The following is an 18,427-nucleotide window of genomic DNA, read 5'->3' on the forward strand; positions in this document are numbered from 1 at the left end:
ATTTGGCCGGAATTGCACAGACGGTCGACATGCGGACACAGGAAGGAACTGGTTCACAATTGGTATAGCGGAGCGTGGGCAAATGGGCGATTCACACTATGAGTCAGGAGAGATATTCATATGCATAGGCTTGAATTTGATGGCGTTGGATCAACCTGCTATCAGGAGCTGGAGTGCTACAATTTGATTTATCGTTTTTCCTTCGACCATTTCAGTTCAGAAGGATTCACACCTGCCACGGGCGGTGGGTTTTTGGTTGCTGCAGTATGGTCAGAGATATGCACGTGTTAAGAATTAATCTTCCGTGTGTGGTTTTTATTTTCAACGGCCCCCCTCCCCACACCACACCAAACCAAACATTTATGTTCACAGTTATGCATCAGGAAAACTTCCAGAATTGCCTTTGTGAGGCAGAATACTGACGCAACATCCAAAGGGCATAAGACATCCTGTTTTCATCTAAGTGTTTTTTTTTGGGGGGAAGACAATGTTTGTGAAATTGAAGAGCCTGTGCAGTGAGACCATAAGAACTTTTTAAAATAAGTTTTAAAGCAAGTAAAAAATATAAAACAAGTGATAGCATTAGCTTAGCATTAGTTTTTTGCGTTAGTTATAATTTCATTGAAGTAAATGTCCACTTCATCACCCTCCACTACAAGGGTGAGTGAGTATTACCACTGCACTTCAAATGTCCCATGTCAGTTTGTACAAAATGAAACTGTCATGAAGCGCATGTTGATACACAAGCGGATTTCTTTCCACAAAGTTGTTTGTAAGAAGTTATTTTAAAAACCAGGCGGTTGATTAACTCGACCCCCGTTACCTCTGTGCAGCATCCATTTTGGCTCTGTTACCTACATTCATCAGCTGGTAACTGACAGTGAAAGGGAACACGGCTCAGGTCACATAACCTCGCCGTTAGCAGCGTGAACCGCTTCAAACCCAGTTAATAGAGGAACTCAGTGAGCACGAGTCTGGATCACTCAGGACACGGAAAAGAAACTGGACCGGGCTGTGGCAGTCCACCGACCCTGCGCGTGGACGCACACACCTTTCCTAATACACCTGATTCTACTCGTCAAGGTCTCGATTGAGGATTAGTAGAATCAGGTGTGGTAGTGCTGAACCAGCCCTTTCTGGATAAGATTGGATACCTCAGACCCTTTTTGAAAGCAATTAGATAAAAAAAATGTATTCGCAACTTGTTATGACAATACACACATACAGTAGTACGCAAAAAATTGGGCACCCCTGGTCAAAAAACCTTTTACAATTAGTATCTAAATGAACAGAAGCAAACCTGACCTCTAAATGGTACAACGTTAAACATGACACATTTCTTCAAATTTGAAATAATTTTTATAATTTATAAACAGTAAAAAATGAAAATAATAAGCAATTTTGCTTCAAAATTTGCAGAGCTCCATTTACAGTTCAAGTTCGTTTTTGATCACATACAGATTCCTTGTAACAGACATTTAAACCAGGAGTGCCCACATTTTGCACCCCAGTGTATAACACATTTATCCCCCAGTTACACGCACTCCTCTGTAACACTTCCTCTGAGACAGTTCATCAGTTCAGACATAACCACCCTGTGTATCCACAGGGCAGAGCTAATCCACTGATCATCAGTGCATTTGTGGTACAGAATCATCTGATCGATTATGCGAAAAATCTGCACTTCATCAGATATCAGTTTGGCCATCTCTTTACCAGATTCACGGTGTGGGGAACGAGGGGGTGTAGGTGAGGGGCTGACCAGAGACAAACCATTCTGTGTGAATTGTTTGTGAAATTAGGTGAATAAATACATCTTGATTTCATTTGATTTACAGACGATGGCCTGATGCCGATTCCCCGGGCATGTTTGTGCTGTCAGCAGGTGCCCTGCACTGTGAATTACGGATTGCAGTTGCAACAGCGCTATTATTACCACCGAAAAGTGACTCATGCGGTGTAAGGAGTGCATTTCTTTCCACTGTCAGATGCATCATCTTCCGTCTGCAGCCCTGCCTGCTACCAGGCAGGGAGTCGAGCTCAACCAGCACAGAGCCGAGGAAACCAAGGCCCTGAAATAAGCAATGCGTGGACTCCACACATCTGTAAAAAAAACTGCTTGTGCACTAAAATAATCAAGCCGAGGATGAGGATGAGATGAAACTTCAGCAAGTGGAGGAAAATATCAATAGCATTGCTTCAGAATACGTTTTAGTTTCTGTGAGACATGATTATTAAAGTTATTTCATTTTTGATAAACACAGATATTTTGAAATCGATGCACTGAGAGCATCATGTTTTTGCAGATAAGGGGTGTAATATATTGTGTGTATGAGTGTGTGTGTGCACATGTGAGTGTGTGTGAGTGTGAGTGAGTGTGTGTGTGTACATGTGTGTGAGTGTATGAGTGTGAGTGTGTGTGTGTGTGTGTACATGTGTGTGTGAGTGTATGAGTGTGTGTGTGTGTACATGTGAGTGTGTGTGAGTGTATGAGTGTGAGTGTGTGTGTGTGTGAGTGTATGTGTGAGTGTGTGTGTGTACATGTGTGTGTGAGGTGAGTGTGTGTGGGTGTGAGTACATGTGTGTGTGAGTGTATGAGTACATGTGTGTGAGTGTGTGTGTGTGTGTGGGTGTGAGTGTGTGTGTGCACATGTGTGTGTGGGTGTGAGTATGTGTGTGAGTGTGTGTGTGTGTGTGGGTGTGAGTGTATGAGTGTGAATGAGTGTGTGTGTGTGTACATGTGTGTGTGAGTGTGTGTGTGTGGGTGTGAGTGTGTGTGTACATGTGTGTGTGGGTGTGAGTATGTGTGTGTGTGTGTGTGTGTGTCGGTGTGAGTGTTTTAGTGTGAGTGTGTGTGTGTATGAGTGTGTGTGTGAGTGCATGAGTGTGTGTGTGAGTGTGAGTGTGTGTGTGTGTGTGAGTGTATGAGTGTGTGTGTGTGTGTGTGTGTGAGTGTATGAGTGTGTGTGTGTGTGTGTGTGTGAGTGTATGAGTGTGTGTGTGTGTGTGTGTGTATGAGTGTGTGTGTGTGTGTGTGTGTGTGTGTGTCTGTGTGTGTGTGTGTGTGTGTGTGTGTGTGTGTGTGTGTGTGTGTGAGTGTATGAGTGTGTGTGTGTGTGTGTGTATGAGTGTGTGTGTGTGTGTGTGTGTGTGTGTGTGTGTGTCCAAGCTTAATAAATCATGCAACTGCATAGCGGGCAGCCTGTGGTTTTGACTGGGAAAAGTGTCAGCTAAATAATTGGAACAGAAGAAGTGGTGAATTTAAAATGTCATTGGTGGGCCTGGAGTGATGACCAATCAGCAGAGCTGACAGTCAGTTAAGGCGACATCACTGGAAATATGAAGGAACACCTTATATGGAATAGGATACAACACACGGGAAGCTGAATAGGACTGCCAACTGCATTTTCTGTATGTAAAGATCCCATTCCTGAACTTTAACATAATTATCAATGGTTTAAAATTTATCTGGGCCAGGTATATAAAAGCTTTAATTTGAGGGTATTTACAGCCATATGGTGATACATACATGTAGGAATTACAGCACATTGTATACAAAGTTCCCCCATTCTTGCTTGAAAAATATAATTGCTTCACAAATTTCTACACATAATGAAATATATGCTCACAAAATTTGATGGATTGGGTTTTATTTGGTTGTCAAATCAGCTCGGGCAGACAAAACACGAATATTAACCCTGGTTTTTAGCCTTTTCTGTGTGGCACAGTGAATTTGTTTCAGAATCCAGTGTGGGTTGTACCGGGTCAGATGGCTTACCTGACATCCCAATCTCTTCACTCCCCAGCCGGCCCAAGATAACACGTTTCAGAGGCGCCATCGTTGCCGAAGCGCACAGATACCACAGAAATGCGCATGATTCACTTCCTCCGGGCCACTACAAAGCAGATATAAATACACACCACAGAGAAGTGTTTGAAACAGCCAGCGTGTTGCCACATAGCAGGCTGACGACATGGCACGCCTGCATCACGCTTTCATCCCCAGAGCCCCTGCAGTGTTGCATCATGGGCAGGCATGGAGTTTATAATGCTTACAGCGTAAAACAGTAAGTATGACCTCTTTGTCAAAAGAAACTGGTAAATACAGTACTGTGCAGAAGTCTTAGGCACCCTAGATTTTATTATATATATATATATAAATATTCATTTTCCAAAAGATTGAATTTTACCAAGATATTTTTGCATTTAATTTTAAAAAGTAACATATTACTGTAAGTAATTGACTACTTTTTACATGAAAACTTGATCAAGGCTGTCTGAGATCAGAAGCAAGGAGCCAACCAAAGTCTGAAGAAGAACGTTCTCCAACATGCTTGGAACAACCTCCCTGCTGACTGTCTTATAGAACTGCAGGACAGCGTTGGCCATCTCAGAGAAGTGATGCCGTTTTAACGCCGAAGGGTGGTCACAAACAATATTGATTTGATTCAGTTTTTAACTATTCTGCCAAATTACTAAAATGTAATGTAAAATGTATCGTACGTTCATTTAGGACCGTTCATCGAAATTTTCATCGAATCTTATCTGTACAGAATGTTATACGGGTACCTAAGACTTTTGCACAGTACTGTACATCATTTACAACTGCTTGGCGCATTGGGCAGTGTGAACTTCAGGTTAAGTTTGTTCCTCATCGAGTGTGACTGAAATGAACTATTCATTCGTTCACGGGCGTGCCTGACACGTTCCACCATTCTTTCTCTTGCGGGAGCCTCTCCCCTCTTCCTGTTCCCGTTGCTGTTGAAGTGAAACCACCTGCTCTCATCGGAAAGTACACGCGGCTGACCAAATCAGAAAGTACCAACAGCTACAACAATAATTCCTTGAACTTATATAGCTCTTTTCTCAGAGTTGAGAGGGAGTGCTTTGCCGTTGAGGCAAGCTGAGGGGGGGGGGGGGACTCGCCTCAACCACCACCGATGTGCAGCAACGGCAGCCATTTTGTGCCAGAGGACTCACCACAGATCAGCTCTGCTAACTGGCAATCATTACATTACCTGACATTTTATTTAGCAGACGCTTTTATTCAAAGCGACGTACATAGCCGTGCATATCAAGGTCATACAACAAACAACCGAGCGCGTCAGAAAAGGTACAATCCGCATATGATTGGTTTTAAGCCCACAAACGAACATATGTCCAGTACACAAGGTAGCTTGGCCAAGTCACACACCACGAGAGCTACAGCTGGAGGAAGACGGCACACAGACAAATACAAACTCAGCCAGGTTGGGGGGATTTCAAGCCTAACTCTCCCTTTCCATTCCCCCCTGGTCTGGCTGGTTGTCCCTTTGTGTGAGTATTTCAAAGGGCCTTGCACACTGTGCCCTGTTTATCTACCCTGTATAATAAAGGCTTGAAGTGCTTTATATGAATACCGTATAGGATTATAAAGAGAGTGGGGCTGTGTTCAAAACTGCATAGTTAGCATACTACTCGTACTACATTTAAACGAAAATCAGCCTCAGATTTAGTAGTGTGAATGACAACAGCAGTGGGAATTCATACACATGAAAACTTTTCAATTGTGAAACATGTGACATAATCTGATGCAATCGAATAAAGAATAAAGGTAAAATGTGGAAGCTGAAAATTCTAAAGCTCCCACTGAAAATCTCAAAACTAAACAATCTGCGTAACTCTACAACTCAAAGCTCTTGATTTCACGTTGAAAGGGTCTATTAAAACTATGATTAACTGAGCACAGTTTAGTCACCTGTGATTTCCGTCTCGAGTGGTTTCCTACACTGCATGCCATAGGCATGACCGACCTGAACATACAGAACAGTCTGCTCCAGTGACCTACAGACCAGTCAGCTCCAGTGAGATACAGACCAGTCTGCTCCAGTGAGACACGGACCAGTCTGCTCCAGTGAGACACGGACCAGTCTGCTCCAGTGACCTACAGACCAGTCTGCTCCAGTGACCTACAGACCAGACTGCTCCAGTGAGATACAGACCAGTCTGCTCCAGTGACCTACAGACCAGACTGCTCCAGTCAGATACAGACCAGTCTGCTCCAGTGACCTGCAGACCAGACTGCTCCAGTGAGATACAGACCAGTCTGCTCCAGTGACCTACAGACCAGACTGCTCCAGTGAGATACAGAACAGTCTGCTCCAGTGAGATACAGACCAGTCTGTTCCAGTGACCTACAGACCAGTCTGCTCCAGTGACCTACAGACCAGACTGCTCCAGTGAGATACAGACCAGTCTGCTCCAGTGACCTACAGACCAGACTGCTCCAGTGAAATACAGAACAGTCTGCTCCAGTGATGTCACCAATGTGAAAACTGCTCAGGCGATGCACCATAAACGCGTGAGTGACAAACTGTGACAAACCGTGACAAGGCAAATGATATTGCGCAGGTTGTAAATATTGCTTAACAGTTAATAGAGGGCTCATATTAAGTTACCACAGTTCACACAAGCACAAGAGGCAGGCCACTGCATGACTGTTGCCCAATATCCAGTGTAGTGCAGTGCTGGGTGCGGCCACTGCAGACGGGGCGGACAGGCCGCACAAACTCAGAAATCACTGGCAACTGCAGGGGTTCCCAAACATTTCTCTGATGTGACCCCAGATGAATGTTCGCAAATTTACACGACCCCAACACCCCACGCACACACGCACACACATCTTGTGCCTGACACCCTTTAGCCACGACTATAGCTACTGGAAATATACCACAACCTCTCCTGCGTCGTTGCTTTATCATGGTTGGATTGTTGTGGCAACACATTCACTGAGTGGCCTACATTCACATATTTTAAAGAGACAAAAATGACATTTTATCTTTTTAAAGATTTTCATGCGACCCCATCCTGAAATCGAGCAACCCAACATGACTTTTTAAACAAACAAAAGGCCAATCTGGCAACGCAGATGCATTATAACAGTAAATTAAATCATGAACAAAACAAGAAATTATACACTCATGAAAACGTGAACAAACAACCAGACCCAGTCTTCAATCTCCCAGGCCTGAGAACCAGGCCTCTTTTACAGCCAAATAACGAGGCAATGACCGTGGCCTTACCCGTCGTTTGGGCCGGTGCTGCCGCCTGGTGGATGTCTTAGTAATCGCGCAACACCAGAGAATAGCAAATACACGGCTATTGTAAATCCGTAGTGTGGTTGCAATTATAATTATAAAAATCAAATCAGACTATAAAACATTGAATATATAGTGTTAGATATCTTAAATATCTGCACACAAGAACAAGCATGCCAGGTTCCAACAACTCGCACTATTGGGAGAATTATAAATGCTTTGCACGACCGATCAAGCATTTCCCTCCTTCAAAACAGGATTTTTATTTGCTCAAGAGCCACTCAAAATGTGTGAAATATATTAGTTAAAAACAACGCAATTTTTACAATAGAGATTTGTCTGTACTTGTCCACGGCCATTGAGTTCACATCGTTTTTGGCGCCCTCTGCTGGAATTTAGAGATCCATGCCACTAGAACAGGGGTATGCGCCTCGCCGCAAGCTGCAGGGTGTGCTGGCCCCGGAGTTGCTTGCTGTCTGGACTGGGCTTACGGTCCCATTGCTTGGCGACACATCAGATTTCTCTTTGAGCTATGGGTAAGAATCAGAACGACTAATCGTTGAATTAGGTGTCATTAGTGCTGGGCTAAACTAAAGGCTTGCACCGACATTCCCCCTTTTCTGATAAGATCGGACACCCCTGGTATAGATCGCATCCCTTTATCTATTGGAAAATGAAAGGCTCAAAAAGCAACGTCAGGAAAAAAGGTTTTGGATGTATAAATTAAAGGCTTTAACCCAGCTTTGGCCCCTGAGGTACATGTCTTTGGCTGTGGAGTAAACCAAAGTATATGGATAACCCACACGAACACGGGAAGGGCATGCTCGGTTCGGGACTGCTGCCGCACTCACTCATTCGCTGACGTTGTACCCCAAGATTGTCGACACAAATTGGGCCCTAATTTATTTTTCCCAAAGTAGCCCAACTGGGCTAGAAAACAAAGGGGGAAATGGACTATTTCTGATGTTGCGCCATTAGACCAGTACTGTGCCTTTAAATTAATGGCTGGGTCTCAAGTTCACCCGGAAGGGAAGAGTGGTGGCGTTGACAATTGAGGTGTTAAGCCATCTTAAGCTAATGCAGAAGTGAAATATCCCGCCAGCAATTGCCATTCACTGAACATGGGTAGCTGGATGCAAGTTAAATGATAGTACTTGTAGAACAGGTGTCTGACTGAAAGGTTGGTGAGCTTAAATGTATACCTATTTATATATTGCACTAATGCCTAGCTACTGTAGCTAGACAACTTTGTGTGCTGAACGTTAGCTAGCAGGCAGCAAACGTCATTTGTAAACTTACTATAGCTAGCTGCTGTCAGCAGTCTGGATCGTTTTACTTTTGGTTTTCTTTTTTTATACCACAACTGGTCACAGTCGTCTTGCTAACTATTAAGAGAACCGATCTACCTGCCAGTGTTTAGCGGATATATGGCTAGCTATCAACGGCTGAATTACGTCGCTTTCCAGTCACATTGCTTAGCTAGCAAGCCAACTTTATAACTTTTGTCAATGGTACCCAGCGTTTACCATTTGTATATTGACTTGAATCTCGCATGGAAAAAATATTTTGGTTTAGTTGCACGTTTTATATGTTTATGGCCAACGTTATATGAAATGTATACGCCTAGGTTAACGCTGAATCTATTTATTTTACCTCGTTGGATGATCCTTGATAGCATAACACGTTAGACTACGTATAATGTCTGCTTCTGTTACATACGTGACCCTCATGTGGCAAAACTGGAAAAACGGATGTAGCGATAGTTGATTTGTTCCTTTGCCAAAGTACGGGGGTGCAGTATCTCTAGCACATTGCGTACCTTTGAAATAATGTCTTTGCGGAGTTAAGTGTTTTTGATGTTGCAACAGAGGAGATGTAGCCGATAGCTTTGTGGCTATAAGATCTTGCACCCCCTTCACACTTCGATATGACGCGTCTGCAATTTACCTACTGTAACTGTCACGCCTGTAGGGCTGTGTTAAATGACACCTGTTTTCCGGAGTTGTTGTCACCGTGGCCAATGGACGAGTGAAACCCAGGTTAAGCCCTTCGCAGGCTAATCTCCCTCAGTTCATCCGGAGCCCTCTTGGTGTGAGTATTAGCGCAGACATTTTGCAGTATCTTTGCTTCGGCCTGAAATGCTGACACTGTCTTCGCAGGTAGTGCGTTAAGGATGGAAACGGCTCACGTAGGCGCAATAGTCGCTGCCATCACGGGGGTGCTGTTCATTCTGCTACACTCCTCCATCCACAAGATTGAAGAAGGACACCTCGCTGTTTACTACAGGTGAGGTTTGCATTTGCTGTGTGCTTTCGGTGAAGAGTTTTCAGGATTAACTGGCTGGTGTCTCAGATTTATTTTCTTGTGAAGCATGGAAAAAAACAAAAACAAAACTCAGTTCTAGGATGCTTTCAAGTGATTGGGGCTTTATAAACCCCATATTCAGAAATTAAAATGACCTGTTGTTGCTTGAAATTCACTGTGTTCTGTGGGAAACACCTGGGCTTGTACTTACAGTACTTGGGAAAATAACCTTTTAGGTTTCGTTCAGAGTTTGCTGTACCTGGCTGTTGTGGGCGTACCTGCTCTTGTATAGGTAATTACTTTAATATCAGTATTTGTTTAAGCTTGTGCTGCCCAACTCTGTTCCTGGAGATCTAACGTCCTGTAGGTTCACACACATCAACAGCTAGAGCAGGGCTGCCCAACCCTGTTCCTGGAGATCTACCGTCCTGTAGGCTTTCACTCCAACCCTAACAAAGCACACCTCCAGCTAGAGCAGGGCTGCCCAACCCTGTTCCTGGCGATCTACCATCCTGTAGGTTTCCCAACGGACCCAGGAAAGACCAAGCCACGAAATGGGAGTACCAGAGTTTTTCTTGGTTCTGCTCTCATATGGAATAATGGTTCCATTGTATTTGTGCTTTGAGTACTTTGCTTTTACACGTTGTTCGTAGTGAGCGGTGGAAGCTTGTTTCTTAGGCTCCGCCCACCATCTGCCTCTTCTTTTTACTGTGTTAAGGGGCGGAGCTTTGCTGACCACGCCCAATGGACCGGGCTACCACATCATGCTGCCGTTCATAACAACGTACAGGTCTGTACAGGTCAGTGTGGTATCTTTCATCACCACGCACAGGTCCATACGGGTCAGTGTGCTATCTTTCATAATCACACACAGGTCCATACGGGTCAGTGTGGGCGGGTAAGGGGCGACGTGGCTCAGGCAGTAAGAACAGTCGTCTGGCAGTCGGAGGGTTGCCGGTTTGATCCCCCGCCCGGGCTGTGTCGAAATGTCCCTGAGCAAGACACCTAACCCCCAAATGTTCCTGACGAGCTGGTTGGCGCCTTGCATGGCAGCCAATCGCCGTTGGTGTGTGAGTGTGTGTATGAATGGGTGAATGAGAAGCATCAATTGTACAGCGCTTTGGATAAAGGCGCTATATAAAATGCCAACCATTTACCATACGGGTCAGTGTGCTATCCTTCATAACCACACACAGGTCCGTACAGGTCAGTGTGCTATCGTTCAGGTAGCAGCTAGTGTTACACAAGTGAGAAGCTTGCCAGGATTCCTCAAGGTTGAGTTGTTGACTCTCAGTGTGTGTTTTGCAGACAACCCTTCAAACGGACGAAATAAAGAACGTGCCTTGCGGAACAAGGTAATGTTTACCCTACCGTTGTTTTGTTTATAAATAAATTTGTATAAATAAAGCGTGTGGGTGAACCAGGGGAAAACAAAAACGCGCACAAAAGAGGGCTTGTTTCTCATCCAGTTGGGCTACAAGCAGAGCTCTACGGCAACACTGTCTGCTTTCTCCTGAGAGCTAAGTGCAAGAATGTGGAGAAAACAAATGTTCGCCCGACAGTTTGGCTGAGGAGGTTTCCAGAAGTGCGTGAGAAAGAGGCTGGGCGCTGTCCTGGAAGATTAAATAGCGCAGGAGTAAACGCCGATTGGGTGCTGATGTCCCGGAGCTAGTTTATAACCAGCTTATCACTTTGAAAATGGTCAGGTCTCTTCTCGTCCCTCAGTGACAACTGGGAGGCAGCTCTATTAGGTACGAGTGCCCGATTAACAAACCAGCTAGCTGAGAAACATAGTTACAGACTTTAGTCTGAGCGCAGTGGAAACTCGCTGAACACTGATTAACTCCTGGTACAATGTGTAGGTGAGTCACAGCACTGCAGCGGGGCCTAATCCACAGGAGAACAATGGTCGTCTGTGTTGCGGTCCGGCCCTGTGGATGTGCGCGTGTCCGGCCCTTGATCTCGTGCTTTGCTTTACGTCCTTTCTTCACCAGCGGCGGCGTCATGATCTACTTTGACCGGATCGAGGTGGTGAACATGCTGGTGCCGTCAGCAGGTGAGGTCCGCGGTGCCGCTCTGGTTTTTAAACCGTCACTCCCGAGTCCCCTGCCCTGCTTACCTGGCCTTCTCCCTGCCCTCCTTACCTGGCCGTCTCCCTGCCCTGCTAACCTGGCCGTCTCCCTGCCCTGCTTACCTGGCTGTCGTTCTGAGTCCCCTGCCCTGCTAACCTGGCTGTCGTTCTGTCGGCCTGCTCAGTGCTGGACATCGTGAAGAACTACACGGCGGATTATGACAAGACGCTGATATTCAACAAGATCCACCACGAGCTGAACCAGTTCTGCAGCGTCCACACACTCCAAGAGGTCTACATCGAGTTATTCGGTGAGGGGTTCTCTCTGAAGACAAAGATTTCACAAAGCAGGATTGCTGAATTATCGTGTCAAATTCAGAGTGAAATCCAGAACAGATCTTTTTACTTCAGTCCATGTTCCAGATTTGGGAGGGTTCCGGGTTTTACAGCTATCCAGCAAACTCCGTAATCCTGCTTTGTGATACAGGCTCCTGTACTCATTCCGGTTTTCCCGATGAATGTACGTGTATTTATCCATGTGTACCTTTGGTTCCTGTTCTTAGACATCATAGATGAGAACATGAAGACTGCCCTCCAGAAGGACCTGATCATCATGGCACCTGGACTCACCATCCAGGTGAGACCACTGTGATCACACTTTCAGTAGGAACTGGATTTGTGGCAGTTGAACCACATTATGGCATTCAGTGACCCCTGAGAAGTGCGCTGTAATGCATGTGTCATGATATGGGCTTGCTTACGTACAGTAAGAGACTGTTTCTTATACATAAAGGGAGATTTACTGAGATGCATTTTTCAAATGCACAGATTTTCAAAATAATGAGTCGATTCTCTCAGGATGTTGCAGCAGAGGCAGTCATGTGCCACTCACTCACTCTTTTTTCCCTCTTTTCCCCTCTTTTTTTCCTCTTTTCCTTCCCCTGTTTCAGGCTGTACGTGTCACCAAGCCCAAAATCCCAGAGAGCATCAGGAGGAATTTTGAAATGATGTGAGTGTGGTGGCAGCTCAGTTTCGCGGACACAGATTAAGCTTAATCCTGGACGAAATCGAGTGTTGCGTGGATCTCCATTCAACATCGAATGTATTCTAGGACTAGGCTCAATCCGTAATTGCAAAACTGGCCCTTTGGGTTTTGATGTGTAATGCTGTGTAACGCTGTTTGACTGTGTGTAACGCTGTGTAACACGGGGTAACGCTGCTTAACGATGTGTAACGCTGTGTGTAACGCTGTGTGTAACGGCGTTTCCCGCAGGGAGGCGGAGAAGACCAGGCTGCTCATCACCGCGCAGACGCAGAAGGTGGTGGAGAAGGAGGCGGAGACGGAGAGGAAGAAGGCCGTCATCGGTGAGGAGGGGGAAAAACTCAACATCACCAGCAGTTAGCGCAAACTTAGCACTGTGGCTAATTCTTCTTCTGTGGTGCTGCCAGTGGCAATAACGGGTACTGATGAGAAGACTGAGGGCAGTTTATATCTTTCTGTAAACCTGGTGCCATTGGGCGCCACCACTCTTCTGGGGTAGAAAAGAAATGTGTTTATTGGGTGCTGATATGACGGCCAATCAGCAGCAAGGCAATACAGCTTCCACGTTATAAGATGAAAATGCATCACATGATCACATGGAAGCTGCTGATTGGCTGCTGATTGGCTGCTATATCAACACCAAATAGATAGGTATGGTTGTATTTTTCATGTAACCTGACTCCCCAGCCCCTGCAGTGCTGGGTTGGCCTCCCCGGGCAGCAGAAGGCTTGGCTCTAGTCTCTCTTTTCTCCGCTTTCAGAGGCCCAGAAGGTGGCACAGGTGGCTGAAATTCACTTCCAGCAGAAGGTGATGGAGAAGGAGACGGAGAAGAAGATTTCTGAGATCGAGGGTCTGTTTCCGCTCCGTTTCTCCTCGTTTGTCTCCTGAGTCTGTCACGGTAACCATGTCTCTCCTGTGTTGGGTTAGAGGTAACCGCGTCTCCTGTGTTGGGTTACAGACGCGGCGTTTTTGGCCAGAGAGAAGGCCAGAGCTGACGCAGAGTTCTACACCTCGCAGAAATACGCCGAAGCCAACACGGTAAGGGTCCGTCTTAAAAACAACCCAGCACTCAACCCAGCACTCAACCCTGCACTCAACCCTGCACTCAACCCAGCACTCAACCCAGCACTCAACCCAGCACTCAACCCAGCACTCAACCCAGCACTCAACCCAGCACTCAACCCTGCACTCAACCCTGCACTCAACCCTGCACTCAACCCTGCACTCAACCCAGCCTCTCTTTCCAAAGGGAACTGAACTGCTGTCCTGTGCCCAAAATCATCTTGGTTCAGTTTTTCTAAAGCAAATGAATGGCCATATTCAAGACTCACTACACTGATGGGGGTTTCACTGCCCTCCAGTTAGCCTGTAGACTAGTGGCTACGGTACATATGTGGGACCCGGAAGGTTGGCGGTTCAAGCCCCAGTGTGGCCACAATAAGATCTACACAGCCGTTGGGCCCTTGGGCAAGGCCCTTATCCCCACATTACTCCAGGGGGGGATTGGCCCCTGCTTTGTCTGATCAATTGTAAGTGGCTTTGGATAAAAGCGTTGATAAATAACTCAAATGTAATGTTTCGTTGTTGTTTTAACCCCAGATGAAGCTGACCCCAGAATACCTGGAGCTGATGAAGTACCAGGCCATCGCGGCGAACAGCAAGATCTACTTCGGCCAGGACATCCCCGACATGTTCGTGGACAACAGCGCCCCCCCTGGCTGGGGGTCGGAGGAGTCCCCCGACCCGGAGGGCGGGGTCAGGCACAGGAGAGCAGGGCACTCGGCAAAGAGAGACCCCAGCCCTGAGAACTGAGGGGCCCCCACACAGAGCTGGGGGTGGAGGGGTGGGTCCTGGGCTGAATGTATCTGTGCTTTATCAGAGGGAGAGAGGCTCCAGCACTCAGCCTGTCACAGACACAGCACAGCCCGGCGTGGAGGTGATGCCCCAGACACCCAGGGGCCCACATCCTCCCCCGCTGGGGCCCCCTCTCTCTCTCCCCTGCTGGGGCCCCCCTCTCTCTCTCTCCCCTGCTGGGGCCCCCTCTCTCTCTCTCCCCTGCTGGGGGCCCCTGTCTCTCCCCCGCTGGGGGCCCCTCTCTCTCTCCCCCGCTGGGGGCCCCTCTCTCTCTCCCCTGCTGGGGGCCCCTGTCTCTCTCTTGCTGGGGGCCCCTGTCTCTCCCCCGCTGGGGCCCCCTCTCTCTCCCCTGCTGGGGGCCCCTGTCTCTCTCCCCGCTGGGGCCCCCTCTCTCTCTCCCCTGCTGGGGCCCCCTCTCTCTCTCTCTCCCCTGCTGGGGCCCCCTCTCTCTCTCTCTCCCCTGCTGGGGCCCCCTCTCTCTCTCTCTCCCCTGCTGGGGCCCCCTCTCTCTCTCTCCCCTGCTGGGGGCCCCTGTCTCTCTCTTGCTGGGGGCCCCTCTCTCTCCCCTGTGAGAGTTCAGCGAATTCGTCTATTTTTATGCAGAACAGAGTGCTTGTTTCCTGACTCAAAAAAAAAAAAAAAAAAAAAAGGTGTAATACTGTGCAGATGGTTGATTGTGAGGCTTCCTCCTTAATTCACGCTTTTTTTGGTAACTGGAATTACCCAGATTCACACTAATTATGGGGGGGCTTCATGCTTCTGGGAAATAGCACTGATTTTATTCAAGCTATGATATTAATTACTTTTTTGGCAATAACATTAGTATCTGGAGTGAGTATAATGAGGTGGTACTCACTGAAACTAAACCGGTGTTTCTTTTGTTGAATGGGACCCGTTCGTTTTTCGTGAGAGGGTAGAGCGTAGAGGGGTCAAACCCTCGTCCTGTGGAGCTGCAGGGTGCGCTGGTTTTTGTCGTTACTCAGCATTACATTGATCAATTAAAGCAGTTAATTACACATTGAACTCACCTCACCTGGTTTCTGGGGTCTGAGCGGGTTGCTGATTCTTAAGGTGAAGACCAGAACCAGGTTAGGCGACCCCTCGTCTTACGTAGTCACTGCTGTACACTGGAAATAAGGCTCGTTAAACGGGAGCGCATGCTAATCTACGGAGACATGCAACCATGCAATGAATTACGGTCACTTTAAAGGGAAGCTCGGTGTCCAGTGGGTTTAGCGGTGTCTGCCGTTTTTTTCCCACGATTGGTAGTTTTTATTTGGTGTTTTATTTTATTAGGGTGTTAGCAGGCAGATAAATTTACCATGAAAAACTAATTTTAGAGAGTCATAAGGGACTTACTAAACAGGCGTATACTGCCTGTTTACGGAGCTGTTCGTCTGGTGCCAGGGGTTGTCTCATTACGTTATGTTTAAGATGGCTGTTCGAATATCAGTAAAATTCTGTTAATTTTTTTGCCGTTTCAATTTAAGTCACTCTGAAAATATCAAACCAAGTAGGATAAAAGGGCTTGTGACTAATTTAACGGTGTAAAATGAACAAAATCCCACCAAGTGTTGTAATAATTCATTCTGTTAATTTTGTTATTTTTTCACCGTCACTTTTGCTGTGGGTTAACTGCGGAAAAAAAGCCATATTTCAGCCACTAGGGGGAGCGCTTTCACATGCTACCGGCTCTGACTACTTCTCCATTAATTATCTTAAATTTATTTTTGACAGCCATTTCTTTTCTATTGACTTTTAAGAATAAAATATACTGAAGCGTAAATACAATGGGCTTGTTTGACACTGTCTCAAGAAAGAAATGTATATTCGTAATTTGACAAGACTTAAACTTGAAAACGTTAAAAGTAACTTCCAGGTAACTGAAATGAGATTTTAGTTTTGTTTATTTGTTTAAATTTCTGCTTCAGTAATGGGTTAATTGGTTAAGTGTAGATTACAGCTGGTAGGAATTAATCTATTTGAAAGGGGTAAAATAATATTTTAACACAGAAGTAGAAAGTGTAATCCCAGTAATGTGATCTCTGATTGTAAGGTTTCTGTTCTGTGTGCTTTTGTGTTGAGCTCTGGCAAACTGTACGTTTAGCCTTTTTGCTTTGTTGAAGGGAATGTTTTTACTCCATAAAACCGTATACATGATGGGGCAGTTCAACTTGGGATGGTGAAGAATCCATAATTCTATGATATACATTTTTACTACAGATTATGAGAACATTTTATTAACCGCTTAATATGGCGATTTTGGGGCTTGTGTCAATCACAGATTCTGCTAGCCTTATTGGCCGGTGCCGATACCTCCCCGTTTGACATTTTCACACAAAGGCTTGCTTACTTTATGAAACAGAGGCAATGACTCGGCCTAGCGTTGCCCGTGAAGGTTCGGATGACTACGACTAGGCTACTAATGAGCATGACCGCTCCACTCAGCCATCCAGAATCAGCGATGTGTCAAATATGTCGCCTCCCTGGTGTGTGTGTGTGTGTGTGTGTGTGTGTGTGTGTGTCTGTATGTTCAGCATGTGTGTTTAGGTATGAGGGTGTGTGTTCAGTGTGTGTGTGTGTGTGTATGTGTTCAGTTATGAGAGCGTGTGTGTGTTCAGCGTGTGCATTTAGTTATGAGGGTGTGTGGCTGTGTTCAGTGTGTGTTCAGTTATGTGTGTGTTCAGTTATGAGGGTGTGTGTCTGTGTTCAGTGTGTGTTCAGTTATGTGTGTGTTCAGTTATGAGGGTGTGTGTGTGTGTTTAGTTACGAGGGTGCGTGGGTGTGTTGTGTGTTGTGGGTGCGTGGGTGTGTGTTCAGCATGTGTGTTTGTATGGACCATAGTCTCAGGGTATGAGCTGCCGTCTAAGCGTGTAACAGCCGTGTAACAGCCGTGTAACAGCCGGTCCCGACACAGCTGCGATGCTGCTGCGTGTGGCTTTGTGCCGTCTGCAGCACTCGACCCACGATGCGGCTGAAGAGCCCGTCGGGGTGGCTCTGAAAGACCCTTACTCCCAGCACAAGACTGTGATCGTTTACACGCTATGCAGCCGACGCGAACACATTCCCCGTCCCAGACCAGGGCGAACGCCTGCCGAAGGTCTGACTGACATTCTGACAGATTTCCGTTAGACCGTCACTCCAGGTTCTGCTGTGACAGGCGAGCGGAATGACACGTTTAAGGTATAGGCAGTAACATCAGAGATTAGGTCTACCAGTTTGGCGTAACTGATTGACTTTGGGCCAAAGGCTAATGTTATTTCACCACTTAAAAACCATTTCAGCAATGAGTGGATTTGTGGAATTTACAACCCTGTGTCCGTGCGCTCAATTATAAACAATATCTGAAGTATGCTTGTGTAACAGTGGTGGGGTTTTTTGTCGAGGAATGTGATGCAAAAAATGTTCAATTTAATTTTAATTTTCAACTAATTCAATTTAGTGAATGCTCCTTTTGTAAAGATCTGCACAGTTTCTTCAAATTCTCCTCATTTTGAAAATGTTTTTTAATGCAACCTTTTGCATCAAGTTTTGACTATGCTCACAAAAATAAAAACTATTTTGATAGCGAAAGTGTGTGGTTATTGTGTGTGTGTGCATGAGTGCGTGCATTTAAAGGGTCTTAACCGCATTTCGTACATGGCTGCACAAATGAAAACGATCGTCTTGCACAATGTTGGATTGGATACAGGAGAATGAAATGTTCCCAAACAAAAGAAACCCAAAGCTGAATGTGGGAGGCCTGCGTGTTTACTGACTGGACTGTTTCCTCCACTGAGGGTCACTGTATATTTACAACATACTGGAGCCACAATGTAACCTAGTGGCCAAGGACTTGCACTTCTTAAGAGAGGTTGCGAGTTCAGTTCCCGGTAGGCCATTGCACACTGGGGCACAGCACCTATACTGAATTGGTTGAGTTAAAAACATATAACAACTAATACATAAAGCATCCAGTGCACGTCAGCCTGAATAATAAAGGATTATAAGAGATTAATTTCAGATTGAGTACAAGCCGTGACTAAAGGTCTAGGCGTTTACAGGTCTCCTGCAGGGAGACCACGGGATGGGAAAGTGTGA

General features: G+C 46.0%; 1 protein-coding gene across 1 annotated transcript; it reads left to right on the forward strand.

Annotated features, from left to right (window-relative positions):
* Positions 1-8,112: 8,112 nt before the first annotated feature.
* On the forward strand, positions 8,113-14,576 carry erlin1 (ER lipid raft associated 1). Its single transcript, XM_061228143.1, has 12 exons — positions 8,113-8,256; positions 9,236-9,362; positions 10,099-10,180; positions 10,689-10,735; positions 11,375-11,436; positions 11,637-11,762; positions 12,015-12,088; positions 12,402-12,460; positions 12,725-12,816; positions 13,254-13,343; positions 13,452-13,531; positions 14,093-14,576. The coding sequence occupies exons 2-12, from the start codon at positions 9,250-9,252 to the stop codon at positions 14,303-14,305; spliced, it is 1,038 nt and encodes a 345-aa protein (XP_061084127.1). The 5' UTR covers positions 8,113-8,256; positions 9,236-9,249; the 3' UTR covers positions 14,306-14,576.
* The last annotated feature ends 3,851 nt before the right edge of the window (positions 14,577-18,427 follow it).

This window comes from Conger conger, chromosome 18, assembly GCF_963514075.1.
Source record: "Conger conger chromosome 18, fConCon1.1, whole genome shotgun sequence".
NCBI lineage: Eukaryota > Metazoa > Chordata > Actinopteri > Anguilliformes > Congridae > Conger > Conger conger.